Source organism: Varroa jacobsoni, unplaced genomic scaffold, assembly GCF_002532875.2.
Source record: "Varroa jacobsoni isolate VJ856 unplaced genomic scaffold, vjacob_1.0 scaffold_644, whole genome shotgun sequence".
In the NCBI taxonomy this organism is placed as follows: Eukaryota; Metazoa; Arthropoda; class Arachnida; order Mesostigmata; family Varroidae; genus Varroa; species Varroa jacobsoni.
In genome coordinates this window covers 160038-177366 of record NW_019213546.1, presented here as the reverse complement: position 1 = coordinate 177366, position 17329 = coordinate 160038, and the positions used below count along the sequence as shown (strand labels likewise).

General features: G+C 41.7%; 1 protein-coding gene across 2 annotated transcripts in view; it reads left to right on the top strand.

The window, feature by feature from the left end:
* Positions 1 to 16033, top strand: part of LOC111262304 (uncharacterized) — a 32828-nt gene extending 16795 nt beyond the window's left edge. Inside the window, exons 14-18 of one of the 2 annotated variants that reach the window (XM_086969027.1) lie at positions 4602 to 4716; positions 4892 to 9274; positions 9642 to 9968; positions 10216 to 10323; positions 10553 to 16033. In XM_086969027.1, coding sequence (XP_086825153.1) covers positions 4602 to 4716; positions 4892 to 9274; positions 9642 to 9968; positions 10216 to 10323; positions 10553 to 11362 — 5743 coding nt within the window. In that variant the 3' untranslated portion in view covers positions 11363 to 16033. Of the gene's footprint in view, positions 1 to 4601; positions 4717 to 4891; positions 9275 to 9641; positions 9978 to 10215; positions 10324 to 10552 lie in introns of both variants that reach the window. The other variant, XM_022836460.2, reaches the window with a different exon arrangement.
* Positions 16034 to 17329: the final 1296 nt, after the last annotated feature.

Genomic DNA, 17329 nt, shown 5'->3' with positions numbered 1-17329 from the left:
TATCAGAGCAAACGCGGGATATTAAGTTCGTTTAAATTTTTTTTATGGCACTGTGAAAAAGTTGACCAGTTTGCAACGCGTACTCGAACTTCATATTTAGTAACCGCTGCGGGCTACAACGACGGTTTGTTCTGATACGTTTTAAACGGATTTTTTTTACAACAGATTTCTCGTAACGATGTTGCGACGTCTTGTCAAGCTTTTGTTTAAAGCAGTAATTTACCCATTTATTAGGTAGTAAACTAGCCGTACTGGCGGCCACAACAGCTATTGGTGACCGCAATTTCAGATTTGGCCAAATCTTATATGTTTTAGTGCGAAATCCCCTATGGGGAGTTTCTCGGAATTCTTCAATCCATACGAAGACCTGATGTCGTGAAGGTGTGAGGAAATTGTGTGCAAATCTATGGGGATGCCAGCTTCCACAGAAACCTGCGATAGGATTATGGATCTAGCGAAGGCCCACACCTCAATAGCCGCCACACCTCCCCAAAGCGGATCATTTTCACCTGTAATAGTTACGCTAATAGCTTCAAAACTGGATTAATCCTGCAAATAGTTTACTTGGATACACGCGTCACTGTCGCAGAAATTTGTTTCCACCGCAAACCTGGCCTTTTACACCCCCAGGCGACCCGGAAAATAGCAAACCTTCTACTACGTATTCATCAGCACAATCGTCGAAAGATGTGACGAGTTCTGTGGCTCCCATGGAGCTGGATTTTCTCACAATGGCCTGGAGGCCCATGTATAGGCGTTTTCACAAGGATTCTAATGCTTGCTTACGCCAGCGTCAATTTGAAAATCTCAATCATACTATGGCAATTATCTATTTGTACCTTAGAGGATACATAGGAATCTTGATGTGTATATCAATACTTTAATTATTTTAAACTCTTACTAGTTGACGATTAGTAGTTTTGTGTTACATATTCACAATAGTAGAAATTATACGTTGCATAGGGTTCATTGTAGGCATGTTGGTCATGGTAGACCAAGTTTGTACCCATCGTTGGCAAAAACCTTCGAACGTGTGTTGCTTGTACTCCGGTATTTGCTAAATTAAAATAGTTAAGCAAAAATTTTACGATCTTCCCGGTTGAAAGCTGCTAGTGTCTGGCTAGCAGGAACTTTAACAGAAGATGCACGTCTGTTTTAAGTTAAGTTAAATATCTGTCTTATACGATATATACTTTAATTTGTGACTGAATGCAAAGCAGCATACGTGCAATTGCAATGCGCTTCCGCCAACGCAGTATGCTTTGCATTGGCTGGAGGTGCCCCTCAATGATGACAACTGTTAGACGTATGCAGCTATTTTTTATGCTAACTATATCTAAAACTATGTGTTGGGGCGTCCTTACCTTTAGCAGGTCTCTTCTTATTATTATCGACGCTGTCGGTATTCAAAGGGTTCGGACCCTTCACAATGTTGAACCAAATGTACATTTCGATTCTGCGGTGAGCTTGTCTGATTTTGCGCCAACAACGTTTTTCGAATGTGAGCAGAATTTTCAGTATTCAGGTCGGCCGCAAGAGAAATAATCATTCTGGAGCATGGGATTAATTGTTGAAGGTTGTTGTTTGAGCTAAGCTCTTATTTGATACTCGAGCTTTGCGGCTCAAAGTTTGTGGCTTCCTACTTAAGTTTAATATGCGTTTGATACATTTGCGAGGATATATATATATATAGTCAAATTTCAGTGAAAAGTGAAGGGCGGACTCTTCAAAACTTGAGAAGGCTGCTGTTGCATTCGAAACGGCGGTCAAGTATGAAATGGTACTATTGGTAGATAGATATCCCTCTGTTTTCTACTAATCGTAAATGCCCAGTAATTTAGCAATTGGAAAATAGGTCGTTATTGTTATTACTGGGAATTCAATATGTGTGTGTGTGTGTGTGTGATGTATTGTGTAAACATTCTCGTTGTCAATAAATAGTTTCCGAAAAAAATGACCTGCAGATTTTTTTCAAAAAAAAAAAAAAAATAATACCTAGATTACCTAATTCTTGGTAGACATTTCGTCTAGGACATCACCCTTTTATTTACCACCTCACACGATCGTTACTTATTCATATTTATTTCATTGTATATTCGGCATGTTAGGCCGCAACAAAGCGTGCTTCTTCTATTAAATCATCTTCATTGAGTACTGTAGGTATGATAAAGGTATCATAAAGAATATGAAAAGGATAGCTAGCGTGATTCAAACTTCAAATTCATGTTCAGAATTTATTCCATTCAGGTTAATGCTATATGTTTATAGATGCGTGAACGGCAATTATAATCAATAAATTTCTCTCTCATCTACCTACTCTATGTAATGATTCTGTTTCAAAAAATGTTGCTTAGATGTCACGATTTTTTGTCTTAATTTAGACTATTAGGACACTTTTTTTTTTGTCAACGAACTTACTATAATTACTCTACTATCAATGGGGATTCATTTTCGGGGAAAGTATCATGTCGTCTTATAATTACCGACCAAATGTCACACTGTAGTGAGTAATCAGAAACGCATGGCATTACTGCTTGTTGCATCACTCTTTTTTTTCTTTTTTTTTTTTTATTAACAGTAAATTGTAGAGAAACGCATTTGCAACCATTTAAATTTAACTTTAATTATAATCTCATAGAAGTTATGCGTGCATGCCGATATCGAATGTTTTATTTTTAAAAGACTTATTTATTCCACGCGGCCCCATATTTCATTATCTTTACAATTTCCAATCTATCTGACATTACAATATAATCTGCCGGGATTCGGTTCATGCGCGTACTGCTTGTGAATCATATCTGAACAATTCGTTATCCTTGCTTGCAAGGATTTTGTCGTTCCCCATTCGTAGTGCGTACCGTACCGTACCGTACCATTGCAATGAACAATCTATGTGCACGTGTACGTTTAAGCCGGCATCAGTAATAAGCGTGGCTGTCGATTATGCGAATGTAAGATTGCAATTAGCTTGGAGAAGACTATCGATCAATGAAGCGGATAACCTATTCTGAGAATTAAATCTCTCCCTTGTAGCCAACTGCTTGTTGCTGCTCTTTCAATGATTCGATAGGTAGCTGTTGTTTTACTTCATTCCCATCTCCCCTATTGCGTAGCGAAATTTATAATAACAACAACAACAACAACAACAATTAAGAAATACAGTCAATTAAAGGTTTGATGCGTGTTTCGAACAGTAAAGATAATGACAACATCGAAACTACTACACAAGTACAATTGGTTTCACCGTGTGAAAATTACAATCTTATTACTATACTTTTCTTTTTTTTTCTTCTCTGCATTGTGTGCATTGAAAATAATCTACCTATTGATATATAATCGCTGTATATTTGGACCGGCAGAGTTGTTTAACTCGATTGTAGCTGATTTATCGCTGCTCTTCTTATGTGAGCACAAATCCTTTTGTCCAATCCAAGATTTGAAAATCTTCCGCCATGTTTTCTGTCCACCATCAGTGTAGCTGCTAAATGGTAAGCACTGCTTGAACTCGTATTCCCTTTCCTGCTACTGCAGCGCTATCAACCCGTTTTGTTGCCTGTGCCGCCGCTAATGGTAGATTCATCCATCTGTGGCAACACAGCCTTCTACCCTGTCTCACTGTTATGTGACCAGATAATTAAGGCATGTGCCACAAACATGATTGATGCACTGACTGGAAGGGACATATAGAACGAAAACGATTCTGACAAACGCTCAGTCGGATAGACCTGACGTAAATCGGTTCGCGTTGCATGATGCGGTGGAGATAAAGGGTGCGGGTGAAATATCTACAACAATGAATGGACTAATTCTTTGTTATGTTACAAACGCTTGTCAGGCGCAAATCGCATAGAACGCAGGAATAAGTTGTCATTGAAAAAATATATACACAGGGTGTACGAAACTTATTCAAGTCGGTGCACAGAATTTTAATCAAAAAGCGACTCACACTCTCGATACACGTTTTTTTCTCGTAACATACATATGGTTATATTTTTAACTTTTTGACATATATATATATATATATATATATATATATATATATATACACATTTTTTTTTTCTAAATCACAGAGCTAATTTTATGCGACGAATTATATTATAATTACAGGAAGAGTTTACTTTACTAATTATTTCATTATTTGCTGTTCAGTTAACCTCAATGTTAGAAAACTCATTTACAGAAAATGGTTAAATTTTTACTTCTAGTACAAATCACTATACGTTATTCAACTGAAATCAAACGATCGTTCATCTTGGAAATGCTTCCAAGATGCATCAAAGCAGACAGCGTAACAAAAAAAATTAAATAAACCGTTTTGGTCAATGAACCTTCTGAAAACGGTAGCTATCAGACTAGATATTTTAGCTTCGAGCTACAAAACGGCGAAGCATACCTAACTCTTGTGCGACATTAGCACATTGGGCAACAGTAAACACGCTTTTAATCTCATGACGACAGCGGTTACCAAGTTATTTTCTGTAGCCGAACACTCTTACTGTAAGAGGCTGATAAAATGAAATTGGTGTTTATTTGTCCATCATTTTTGTCCCTAATTTCTTCTTCTATTGATGTAATCTTTAAATTCAATTGAACATTTTCAGATCAAGTGCAATCAGCAAGTCACGACGAGAACAACCTTCCGAGACCAGGCCGGTAGGCCACGAGGAGCCTTTTGGTGCTTCTGAAAATACAGTGAGACTTCCAGAGAAGTTTCAAGTAAGATAAGATAGAATTTATTAAAAGCAAAATTTAAATAATTTCGACTTTTTTCCTCGTTAGCTTGTTCCTCTATGTATTAGGGGTCTGACAGATAATTCTAACGGGCATTTTCTCCATAATCATTGAGTAATTTCTCTGTTACTTCATTGTTGTTTTTGTTTGTTTTACGCAGCCAAATGTGGAAAGTGCTGTAGCATCGATTCTTGATCTTCAAGACCCACTCGATCTTGAGGCGAGACCTTCTTCGAGTTTGTCATCGGTAGCGAATGAAACGGACCGTCAGGAAACACTGGGCGGTTCTGACACGCAGGGGCCTTCGGCACCCGACGTGGATAGCGCTGTTCAGGGTTTGCTGGATGAGGCCCCGCAGTTCGAAGAGGTGGCGGACGCTGACGTCGATGAACCTGTTGGCGTAGTAGACGAGCTGTGTATCCACGATGACGAGAATGTCAACGAAGAATTAGTGGATGTAGCTCCTGGGGAAGCGTCAGCTCTCGCTACCGCGAACCCCGAGCGCTCTCAAGAATTTATAGAAACGCCGCTAGCTGCCTCATCTCCTATATCGTTTGATTCCCACCACGATCACGACGAAACGCTACTAACTCCTGGGGACCCGGTTGTGTCAAGCCTAGTCACAGAAGACAGTAGCGCCATTGTCACAGCTGCTGCTGCTACCAGGGATATTGGCTTATTGCCGACTGCTACCGTGGTCATAGACAGTAACGTCGCTTCTCAGAATCAGCAGCAGCAGCCGCGTGTTGAGGATGTCAATTGTGCAGCGCATGAAGCGGCCCGTCGACTCAGCGCTGAGATTCGCAGCGTCACCGGAGATGTCGTTGAGAGCGTTGCGACAACGAGTCGCTTGGTAGAGGATGCTGCCGGTGCTAATCGGCGTTCCGTGGAAGCCAATGCAAATCTTAGTTCAAACGTTGTCCTTTTAACCCCTGTTGAAATGGCAAACAGCGGAAAGCCCACACGTTGGTCAATTGTAGATACCGCAGCACAGTCATCGCTTCTTACCGGAAACGATGAGCGCTCGCCGACACCTGCATCGGCACGTATAGGCAATGTCGACGATCTGAAGAGCAGCGTCAATTTATCTGAAGAAAGTAGCAGCTCAGAGAGCGAAAGTGACACTGACGAGAACGACGATGATGTTGAACGAGCGGGTAGACTAAAGGAGGAGACTCGTCCGATGTCAGTAGTGAAAGCCCCCACAAGTGACATCGAATCTGAGCTTAATCCTACTACCACAGCTCAGCCAACAGAACAACTCAAAAATGAACCAAGGGTTTTGGATAAGCCAGAAGCTTCCGGCGACAGTTTAGGGTCGGATGGTAAGCAAAGCAGTGTCTCCGAAACAGCCCGGTGTCTCCGGCAGCCTGACGGCCAGTACGACGAAAGGGAAGCTGAGCAAGATGACAGCTGCAGCGATACAAGATCTAATGACGGGCCCGCTACATTGGGTTACGGGTCCGAGAAAAAGATTGAGAGTAACGTCGCTGGCACTAGCAGCGGTACGGTCTTCGCGTGTTCTAATACTAACATTAGTTTTGTAGCAGGCACATCGGGGGAGTTGTTGGGAACTGAAAGCGAACAGACCAGTAAAAGCTCCAAGGATCAGGCTGCTTCTCCATACGATGGGCAGTTACCCTCAAAGAAAACGTCTTTCTCAGAGCAAAATGATTTATGCAAGCACACTGCTATGCGAATAGAGCCCGAGGCCTCTCCTGCGATAAGACGCCCCGACGACGGCACACCAATTGTGCGTGATGTTAATAAAAACCAGAGTGAGTCATCGGTAGGTCGGGAAGGAAATGTTGATAATAAAGATCTTTATGTAGCCACATCGGAAACCTCCGACCAAGAAGACCTTGCTGCATTAGATTCAACTGATAGCCAACGCAACCTCGAAGCGCATCCATTTAAAATAGCCTTCGATCAAGAACGGCAAGGTGGCGAGCGACCTGATTCCGGTTCAACAGAAAGTAGACAGAACACATCACCGTTTAAGGTCCAAGACGACTCAGCTGTGTCATCCCAGCCTAATGATACTGGTAATCTACCTGAAAAAGCAGGTCCTTCGCAGAGTGAAGAAACGCGCGAAGCTGCTTGCTATTCTGAAGACAACCAAAGTGAAGTGAATAAAGATATGGCTAATGCTCCTACTGATAAAGCAACACCTTCCGAATGTACAACTAGTGGAATACGGGGTTCGACGACAAGTTCTTCGGTATCGGAGCAATCACCATCACAAGATTCGCCGTCAGGCCAACAGATTCTCTCCGTCGAAGTCAGTAAGCCAAACTTTTTGGTTAGTTACGATCTTGACAGTGACAATGAGAGTGATGAAGAGCATCATGCTGCTGGTCCTTCAGAAGCTACTGCAAAAGACGTTTCGGTAACGAATCCGCCGACTAAACTGCAATCCGCCTCTAATGTAGAACAACAAAGCGTCGAAGATTCCGCCGCAGGTAGCTCTGATGATCCTGTCATTGCAACAGCTGCAAATCGTATATCTAATAATCTTCCTCGTCATTGTGGAGCCGATGTCTCGTCTTCACTACGGGCTCCATTCACTAGCGGTTCCAGCAGTGCCCTCGACGGGTGCACTGAATCAACCGCGGCAAGATATGTTGACGAACGAGCATTGCCGGCCGCCAATAAAAAGTCAGAAGTAACATCAAGCAGTGATCAACCTACACAGGACATAGGAGTCACGAGCCGTGTTAGTCCGAGGATCGGAGCGTCATGTCAACCTTCAGCAGAGGTAGCTGTGGAGGAAAAGTCGGAACCGGTGAAACCTGTGGTGAACCAGGACGTCGAGTTTAGCAATAGGCAACAGGGGCATCAGGCAGATGCGTCTAGCTCAGATGACAAACCGGCACTGCATGACAGACTGAATGAATCTTGTCATGAGGAAGTAAACCCGGAGGCATTCCAAGATATAGATCAGATGACCCAGCATCACCATGCGGCTTCATCGAGCTCTGACACTACCCCAGACAAGGATCCAGATAATAACGCTTCGTCTACTTTGGTAGCCAGGACCGAGCAGACGTCTCCTAACTCCGATAGAGATCAGCCACAACTATGTTGTGTCCTTACTGGAGATGAAGCATGTTCTAGTTCTGACAAACGTATGCAGCCGTCATCAAATCTTATTCAGGAAGAAGCTAGTGATGATTTAGTGGAAGAGGCTAGCTCATCTGGGGATGCATCTCATACTGAGGGTCAGCGAGAAGCCACGGACGTGCAATCATCAACGGAAACTTGTACGGAGCAACAACCTGTTTGCAGAGCTACATCTAGTGATGATATTGCTGATGAAAATGCTGCAGCGGAAAGTTCAGTTCAAGGAAGCGGAACCCCCATTTCCTCAGCTGCGTCGACTCCCGGGGCTTATGTCGGCTCATCTTCGCCACCACCTGCTAGCATGGCTAGCCTTCAACAAGGAAACCAAGCAAATTCTGGACAGCTACACATTGACGCATCAACTATTGAAACGACAGGTGGAGCGTCTTCGAGCTCTGATCAGAGAACGACAAGTGGAGTCATTGGTGAAAGCGCTGGCTGTAGCCTGCTGTCGTCGCCATCATCAAATGGCAGTGAACAAGCTAGTAAGGATGAAACAAATTCGCGCGAGGCCCGCGCCATCGCTGAGGACATCAGTCCTGGATCCGAGGCATCTGCTACTTTGGATGCAGGTGGCTCCTTACGACGATTCGAATCAGGACAACAAAATCAGGAAACGCTGAGACAAGAAGAAGCTCAGTCAGGTATTGCCGAAAAGGACGAAGCAGAAAGCAATCGAGATTTTAACGTAGATGCCTCGATCATTGTCGCGCCGAGGCGCGGGGACCGACCAGATGCCTTGGATACAACGAAAAGCATCAGCAGCAGCGAAGAACGAACAACTGTCTCCGGCAAGTCGGCCTGCCAGAACACCTTACTGCCGTCGGCTACTCCATCCGATGTTACTCCATCCGACGCAGGTCACAGCCAGAGTGTCGCGGATATCGCAGCTGCGATTCGGCAGTCCGAGGAATCTGGCAGAGGGCGATGTCAAAGCACCAGTGAACAAAGACCGATGCCGCGAACATCATCGTCGCCTGATCATGGCGGTGACAACAACGACGATAGCGGGGGCATCGGCTCACACAATGCTTCCTCTGAGGGATCGCTCCCATGTAGTAGTAGTAACAGTACCGGCAGGCCTGTTAATGAAATAGAGGCATCTATGGTAATAGATGACGACCGCGATATTTCTAGCAGCAATAACGCTAACAGCAAATATATCTCAACGGAGAAGGAAAATAGCGGTATTGCCTCAGTGGGAAGTGAAGCAGAAAATGTTTCGGGAAGCATAACCGGGCCCGAGGAAGCTAAAGCTAGCGGCAGTAAGCGCGATTCAAGGGGTGAGTTTGAAGATGATGATCGGGACGAAGCTGAATTTAGCCGAAATTATAACAAATCGGATATTTCCAGTTCTCAAGGAATTTCATCTGGCGTCGCCTCAGTAGATGTCAACTTCGCTATTGACGCTATTTCAAAGGTATGCGCACTGAAGTTTGACCGTTCATAGCATTGCTAGATCAACTTTCACCGTGCTTATATTGACAAAATGGCGATATTTCATGATAAGTGAGGATTTGTACGGTATATGATGTACTACAGTACAATTTAATAATGCTCGGAAATTATTTTAATATAATGAGCTTGGTTTGTTTCATTATACTTATTTATTACTAATTGTAAGTGAACGATATTGCCTTTACCCGCTACATAGGCTGAGCATTGTTGAATTCTGCTAGCAGTATAAAGGTTCATATCATTTATAAACGTTTGTCTGAGTATGTTGATATAGTTGATATAGGACGTTCTCAGACTGGACTGACGCATATCGTGGCAATGCTTTTCAGATATCAGCGGCAACGCTAGGTGAAAATTGTAGTAGTAGTAGTAGTAGTAGTAGCAGCAGCAGCAGCAGCAGCAGCAGCTCGGGCATAGTTAATGACCACAATCAAGATTTAGCGAGTGAGGATAGGGAAGCCATGGAGCAGGTAGATCAGTCTACCGCTTGTCAAGATCGAGGTGACGAAGCTACTGGTAGCGAAGCTGAACAATTGACCAGTTCATCGGTCCCAAACGCAGCCTGCAGCACAAGTGGCTCGACCATTTTTATTACTCGTAAAAAACTACGAACAGGAAAAATTCAGGATGCCGGTATCGCCTGTACGAAATCACTGGTAAATAAGGTACATCGTCATTTAATCATATGCTGAAGTCATTGAGAAGTTGGTCAATTAAATTGTTACTAGGTGATAGTGTATTACTTGAAAAAGGCTTGTTATTCATGGATCGTTATGTGGGTTTCGTTGCGAACATAATATCTATATATATTTGTAGTATCCTCGTCTATATATGTAGGGCAAGGTGCTTTTGGGACATAGGCGCCCATGAGTCAAACCGCTGTTATAATAGGCATTATTTCAGGATAAATCCAAGGACTTCCAGGCTTCTCATGAGATGAATAGCACTTCTGAACGGGACATAAGTTACTTCGATGACGATCTAGAGCGTAGAACGGATGAAGTGGGCGAGGTATAAAATACTAACTTTAAAAATTGTTTCAAAATATATCAATATGGCCATTCAATTGGACTCTAATCCGAGATTTTTCATCACAACTTGAATTAGTTTAATGTTTCGATTCTTAATTACTCATGTGTGCCTTCCTAATTCAATTCCTTGCTAGCATTATTTGTACTGCAATTGGACTTTTATTGGTGTTAGTCTTCCATTTTCTAATCGAAATACTTAAATTCCGCAGGTCATTGGAGATGTTGACAAGAAGAAAATAAGCCAGACCAATAGTTCTCCCGCCCGATCGGAAGCGTCGTTAGAGCTTTTAGATGGAAACGTCCGAGGAAGTAGGTCGCCGACTGCTTACGCTAGCCGAGCTGAAGTGGCAAACGACCTACGAGGTCTGGTTCCACACGAGTCTAGACGCTCAGAAATTTTAGCGATGAGCTCTACGCACGCAGGCTATTTGCAAGAATCTTTTCGTTGTAGTAATTCCTCCGCCGGTAGTACAGCTGACTGTAAAGCAGCTGCTTCCCACACTTACAAAGCTAGCAAAGGTCCCTCGCCTTGGAATGCCGACGATTCGGTCTATCCCAAACAAATCACAGCGGAGTCAGGCAACCCCGCCGATCAAGCCAACGACGCTGAAGATGAACGTCCGATGGAGGAACTAATTTCCGCAGCTCAAGAAACGAACATGGGAGAAGCTTCTTCGCTAACTTTCAAAAATCTCGGTAGCTCCAGTGTACACACAAATGATCCAGAAACGTCTACTCAAGTCAACAAGTCTTCAGACAGTCCCGTTAGGGACCGGAATTCTTTAGGTAGACCGGCTCAGCATGACGCGTTCTCAAAAACGTGTACACAAGGCAACACCGATCCGAAAGCTCCTGTCGAAGATGAGGAACTTTCGGCGAAGTTTGCTCATGACACGAGGCCATCGGGGACTTCGGCTCAAGATGACGAATCTGTGTGTGTTTCCGACGAGATATCTATAGAGACCTCGATGGGGGCTGAAGGGTCACTGGAGACGCCTTCTGTTTATGAGACACTTTAAGGTATTTAATGTTTAAAGGTAATACCGAGAATCATGGGGAACTGGCTATTGCGGGCAACAGCAAGTCGCACGCCTCTGGTCGCGGCGACGTCCGTTTCCGTTTGGAGTTTTTCGGCAATGAACTCAAAGAGTTGGAAATGAGCGCGGAGCATTTCGCTGCGTCTGTAAAAACCACCAATGACAACGTCGAGGATTCAGTTAATCCCGAGTCCAGTACTCAAGACATGAATATAAATGCGCAGGGTACAACAATAGAGTTAGAGTAGTCTGCTAAAGGTGACAATGAAGAAAACACCGTAGAAACCTTGGCGTCAAGAATCAAGGAGGAAGCTCCTGCTTTCAAGAGTCCATATCCTTCAGAAAAGTCAGCTAGCCCGGTGCAAATATCAGAGGCAAAATAAGCGATCGAACTTTACAAGCACCAGTTAAAGCGCGGACTTAACTCTTACTGACAATACACACGGAGTGAAGAACGGTTTTGCTTTTGTTGCATAAGAACGTTGTTCAGGAGTCCATGACAGCTGCGCGAAAACTGAATGCCAGGAGAATACGCAGTTCTGTGAAGAGGAGCTGTTATTAATATATAGGTACAGAACGATGCAAATGGACAGTGACTTCCGTTTTTTTTAAGGGCGCCACTGAAAGAGTTTTACACGTATATCTTATTCACGTTGCCGGTAACTTCTCTGAGCGCAACATAATGTCCAGTATCCCATTTTCCTTTTCACGTCCCAATGGATAGAGAGATCTCGAAAATATTAGGGTAATTATACCCACATGTTGCTGGCGTCAGACCTTTCTTCACCCTTGTTGTACTATTACTACTGTATGTATCTTTGATGATGTTTCTATTCTGCTTGAAAAGACAAGGTAGTAAGCCTAATACATAGAGAAACTATATATATATATATATAGAAACATACACCACTCACACTGCCGACAGACTGCGTCGGTTAGTACAACAATAACAGATTATACAATAATGGTAGTTCATACACACATCTAATGAACAATATGGCTCTATGTAGAATACGTAATGCTAGCAGTGAAGTGCGAGAAAGTAACCTTTAGCCTCGAGCTATCTTGGCTCTCCAGCTAGCCCACCACTGTTACTTGTCTGTACTTGTATTTTATGTATTTAGAGAATTTTGATTTTTCACAAGAGTCATTTGGGGGTTTGGGACAGCGCATCTATCTTAGTCGCGGCAATTTCGATCAAGTAACTTAGTCAATTAATCCCTTAGGAAGAGTTTTCGTTTATACATGTTAATTACAAAAATATCTTGTTTTCGCGCTGGACACATCCGCCCCTGAGATTCGTGCCCTCAATGGTGTTGACTTTAAGATCGAAAACTTTGGTCGAGTCGATCTAACACAAAGCTGAATTGTCAGATCGGTCATGTAGCATTATGTAGCGGTATTATTATTATGGTTTGGCAGCTCAGCAGTTATATTAGAAAGACGAAACGCAGTACCCCCATTATAGAGCTTACCTGATATCATCATTGTGCACAATTCGATACTCAGTTGAAACAAACTGCTTTTCATTCCTTTACGATGCCCAACTGCCTGACGTATGTAGTACATCAGCGTATATCCCAGGTGGTGCACACTATGCGGACCAATAACCCCCTATTGAAAGCATACCCTTATTACATGAATAGAACTTTTTATTGTACACATGCGACCCGCTGAATCAATTTGTACGTGACTTAGTTATTTCTTTTGATTGAACCCTTGTGAGACGAACGTCTGCTTTGTGCATACGTTTACCCTTAGCTGTCGTTGCAAGAACTAAAGTACCACGGTGTGTAAAGGCCTACAGCTGAGTTGCCTGGTAATATTGTCGAATAATGACCCTCTTTGAGTCGAAGTGAATACGTTGCTAACTCTAAAAATACCCATATGCACGCTATATACTAAGACGGCTAGACTACTCCTGTATACTTGTACATAAACAATGAAGATGGAGGGGTGCAAAAAAATTTTGTTAAATCGACTCCGTGCATCGTTATAATAACTGCAGAGTGCCAATGCGTGCAAGAAGCAGTAGCTGGCGAAGTTGGTAATATCCTGTGCACCAGTTCTACCGATCCATATTCTTTTACTGCTAGACTGTATGCAAATTGACCTATGTAAAAACTCTAGCACTATGACAGCGTTTTCGGCAGACAATAACCAAACAAATTTGGCAAATCCTCATAATCATCCACGCTCTGTGACTCCAGAGTAGAGCTGTACATACAAAGTCTACAAATTTCTCATTATATATACACATACGGTAGTCTATATATACATATATACACATATATATATATATGTATGTATGTATATATATTTGAATAGACATTATAGGCTTGAAGAATATATATATATATATCTAGACAGATGCAATGCAATATTATAAAAAATCACTATTTGTCATAGTATATAGTCGCCCCCTACATATAGCCACATACGTGAATGAAACGAAAAAGCAAAAGATATAGGACACTGCTGGTGGAGTAACGGCGAGCGTTAAAAATACAATCGTATATATAATATGACACAAAGTGGGTTATAATATTATTGTTATTGTCACAACTATATATTATTGTAAGTAAATAAAGAGGAAATATAACATTATAATCAGGCTGAATATATAATGACTATGTAATAATAATAATAATAATAAAAAAAAAGATGAAACGCTATTATCGTCCCTGTATAAGATAAGATATATATGCCGTGTAGTATGCGTTACAATATGATTAATATATCCGTAGAGTTGTCAAATTGTTAGTTGTTGCATGTGTGCAGCATTACTTTTTCCGAGATATATATATATATATCTATATATATCTATCGTTAATAGTCCTTGAACGTTAACATAGCATTTTTAAATCAGAGCGGGAAATTTTCCAAAGTGTTAACTTTGAATTTGTTCTAAAAGTCCGTTCAAAACTGTTTCCTAGGGCCTTTTTGTGGCAGTTTTTTTTTTCTTTTTTTTTTGTTTTTGGCTCGCCTACAATTGATATCGTGTTGAACTGACCTGCACAGTTACTCTTTAAAGGTCAACAATCACAAGCTAATGCGTCTAGCTAGCTATCAACGAAAGGAAGTGGTGGTTTTTTTCTAGCGAACAAGACATTTTCTCAAGACGTTACCCTTCAAAGAATACGATGGCAGATGCCTTACTTACAACTAAATATACATATAACTATTAGCAAACAGAATTCTACATATACTCAGATATTTTAACGAGCAAAAACCACCTGAATATGCAGATCCTTTTGGGATATTTCTGGCTCTATTGACTAACAACAATTGGATAAAGATGCAGCGCCATTTTGCTTATTGAATGGTCTGGGTATTTTAAAGGGTTGTGCGATTTGTTGTTAAGTTGATATTGTTGTTAAGGGACATTAAGTTGCTTTCAAAAGCAATTCTCAAAATTTTAAACCTGTACTATGTATGAAAACGTTATATCGTTCTTAATTACCGTTTCTTTGTTTAATTCCTGCCGTAAATCGATGTATGATTGCGTAGGTTATCGAGAGTGATCGTCTGATGAACCCAACGTCTAGTTTTAAACCATTGCATGCTACGGTGTTATTTGTATAGAACGTACCGAGTGATCGATAATTAAGAGGATTGTGCCGGGCCAATGAGTGCAGGTGCATGGCGTACGTGTTGTCTATTTGCGTACCATTGTTGTTAGCATCAGCGTCATAAGAACTCGTCGTTAGCACTCTATGTGAATGTTATCGATACCGCAAGCCAAACACCATAACGATATCGACCAATATAAATTAATGAAAAGGACGAAAAGAAAAAGGAAGCGTACACTGACGAAGTTGCCCGACAAAAGAAGCGTATGCAGATGTATTACAAGAATTACTCGAGAACGAACCAGTATGACTATGTTGCTTATTGTTATTTTCAACAGTTATTGAAAATGACAGTTATCTGTTTGTGTATTATAGAGTCAGCTCTGAAGAATGGAAAAAAAGTGGGAAGGAAATGATAGCGAAAGAAACAACGAAGAAAAATATTATATATATATATATATATATATAATTCGCGGTGGTCAGGATAAATCGGGACAGGCTTGATGTTGCTTGTTCATTTGCTACATTTAGAGAACACATAGTTACAATAGATTACACTTTTGCCTTTTTATTATATTACATGGGGTTTATTTCTTTGTGGATGACTCGATTGCCTATATAAAACCTCTTTTCGAACAAAGCCTTGAGTTTCGGCGACGACATCCTGGTATCATCCCGAAGTTCTTTTTGCATATTTTTAATAAATAGGTAAGCCCTTTCAAATCTGCTTGTGTTGTAGATCTTTTCATTATATTATGTGAACGTTTCCACGTGGAAACTGGCAACAACGTCAACGGTCGCTTTCCTGACCAAAACCTCTAAGCCTATATAAGGATGACGGTGTACCCGGCGCAAAGACATAAGAATGGTGACTGATCGCGGTTCATAAAATGAACTCACTGTGGGTTTATAATTTTATATTAAAAGGACCTGACTTTTTTCTAGCACGAAGCATAGCAAAGGAGCGTATGCTAACTAAGAGAAACAGCGAGTCGAAATTTGTCCCAATTTAGCCTGAATAGACTGTATGCAATGAAGTATATACATAATAAAATAATTTTTAAGAGACGACTAATTATGATTTTTGGATGTCTTTATTTTATAGGTAGAACAGTCGTGTTTGGCTATTTTCTTGGATAATTTGCCACTATAGTTTGTCTTCGCGCTAGATGTGCCTAGATAAGGATTGCAGCAGACTTGAAATGTTGCTGGATGCAAGGATTTTTTCGCATAACCGATATATCCAAACAACGTACTTTCTTCTAGTTTGCTAAGACTGTCTATCGTAGCTGGATTCACTTACTGAAGGGTACTGGTGGCACGACTTTCATACGACTAGACATCAGCGGGCCTACTTTGTTCGGTATTGTTAGACTTGATCCCGCTGAAACCAGTACGCGCCAGATCTCAGTCCTTCTCGTATACCTCATTCTAAAGCAACCCAGATCTCCTTTTAATTGTACTACGGATCGGTAGGGAGGAGTAGCGCATATCGACAGATCAACGAGCTGGGCTCACCCCAGTTGGATCCTCCATTGTACCAGGCGAGCTAAGTGGAGAGCACTGAAGACCCTCCAACTTCCTTCGGAATCCGAGACGTTAAGATCATTTTCTTCCTCTGTAAATCTGTTGACTCTATCTTTGAAGTCCGTTCTTTAGCATACTACTGAAAATTGAGTACGTATTTATTTGGTGCTGTTAAAAGCGAGGGTCTAACGGACAAATCATCTTTCAAACCATCTCTTGTATCTATGGTAATCTTTTTTATTACCTTCGTGTCTTACAAACTGTCTCACCACTCACCATTGTGCACCACCTAATACTTACTGGTTGGCTTACGACCGGCTATTTGAGAATATGAGTCCTGAAACGTGGACACATGATCGCCCAAATGCCAAATTTGAGCCTGTTGGGCAACTGCGTGCGAGAAACGAGCTTTTTTCCATACCTCTTTTCTTTCTTTTGTGTGTATTCAAAACTATATAATTGTTGCATAGCGATAGCTTTGATTATTCGTACTACTGCACGTTCGATTGTGCTACAGGGCAATAAGTGTGATTCTTCTGTCATTCGTGTATTATAACTAGTTTTACCGTGCTAAGTGCGGACCGTAGCTAAGCTAGAGTTCAACGAGCGTCGGCATGATAAGGTCAACTCGTCTCCTTATCCCATGAAACAGACGTGTGGTACCTCGCACACACGCGTTGAAACGAGGACATGAGTTAAGTTTCGAGCGACATTTTTAGCATGTTACTCATAACAGTTATTACGAAAAAACTACAATCGTGTTATCTTGAATCTTTTTGCGGGCAGCTGTCTAAGACGTTATGTTTCATACGTCATCCATATGGATCAAACTGCAAGTGCACGGTTGCAA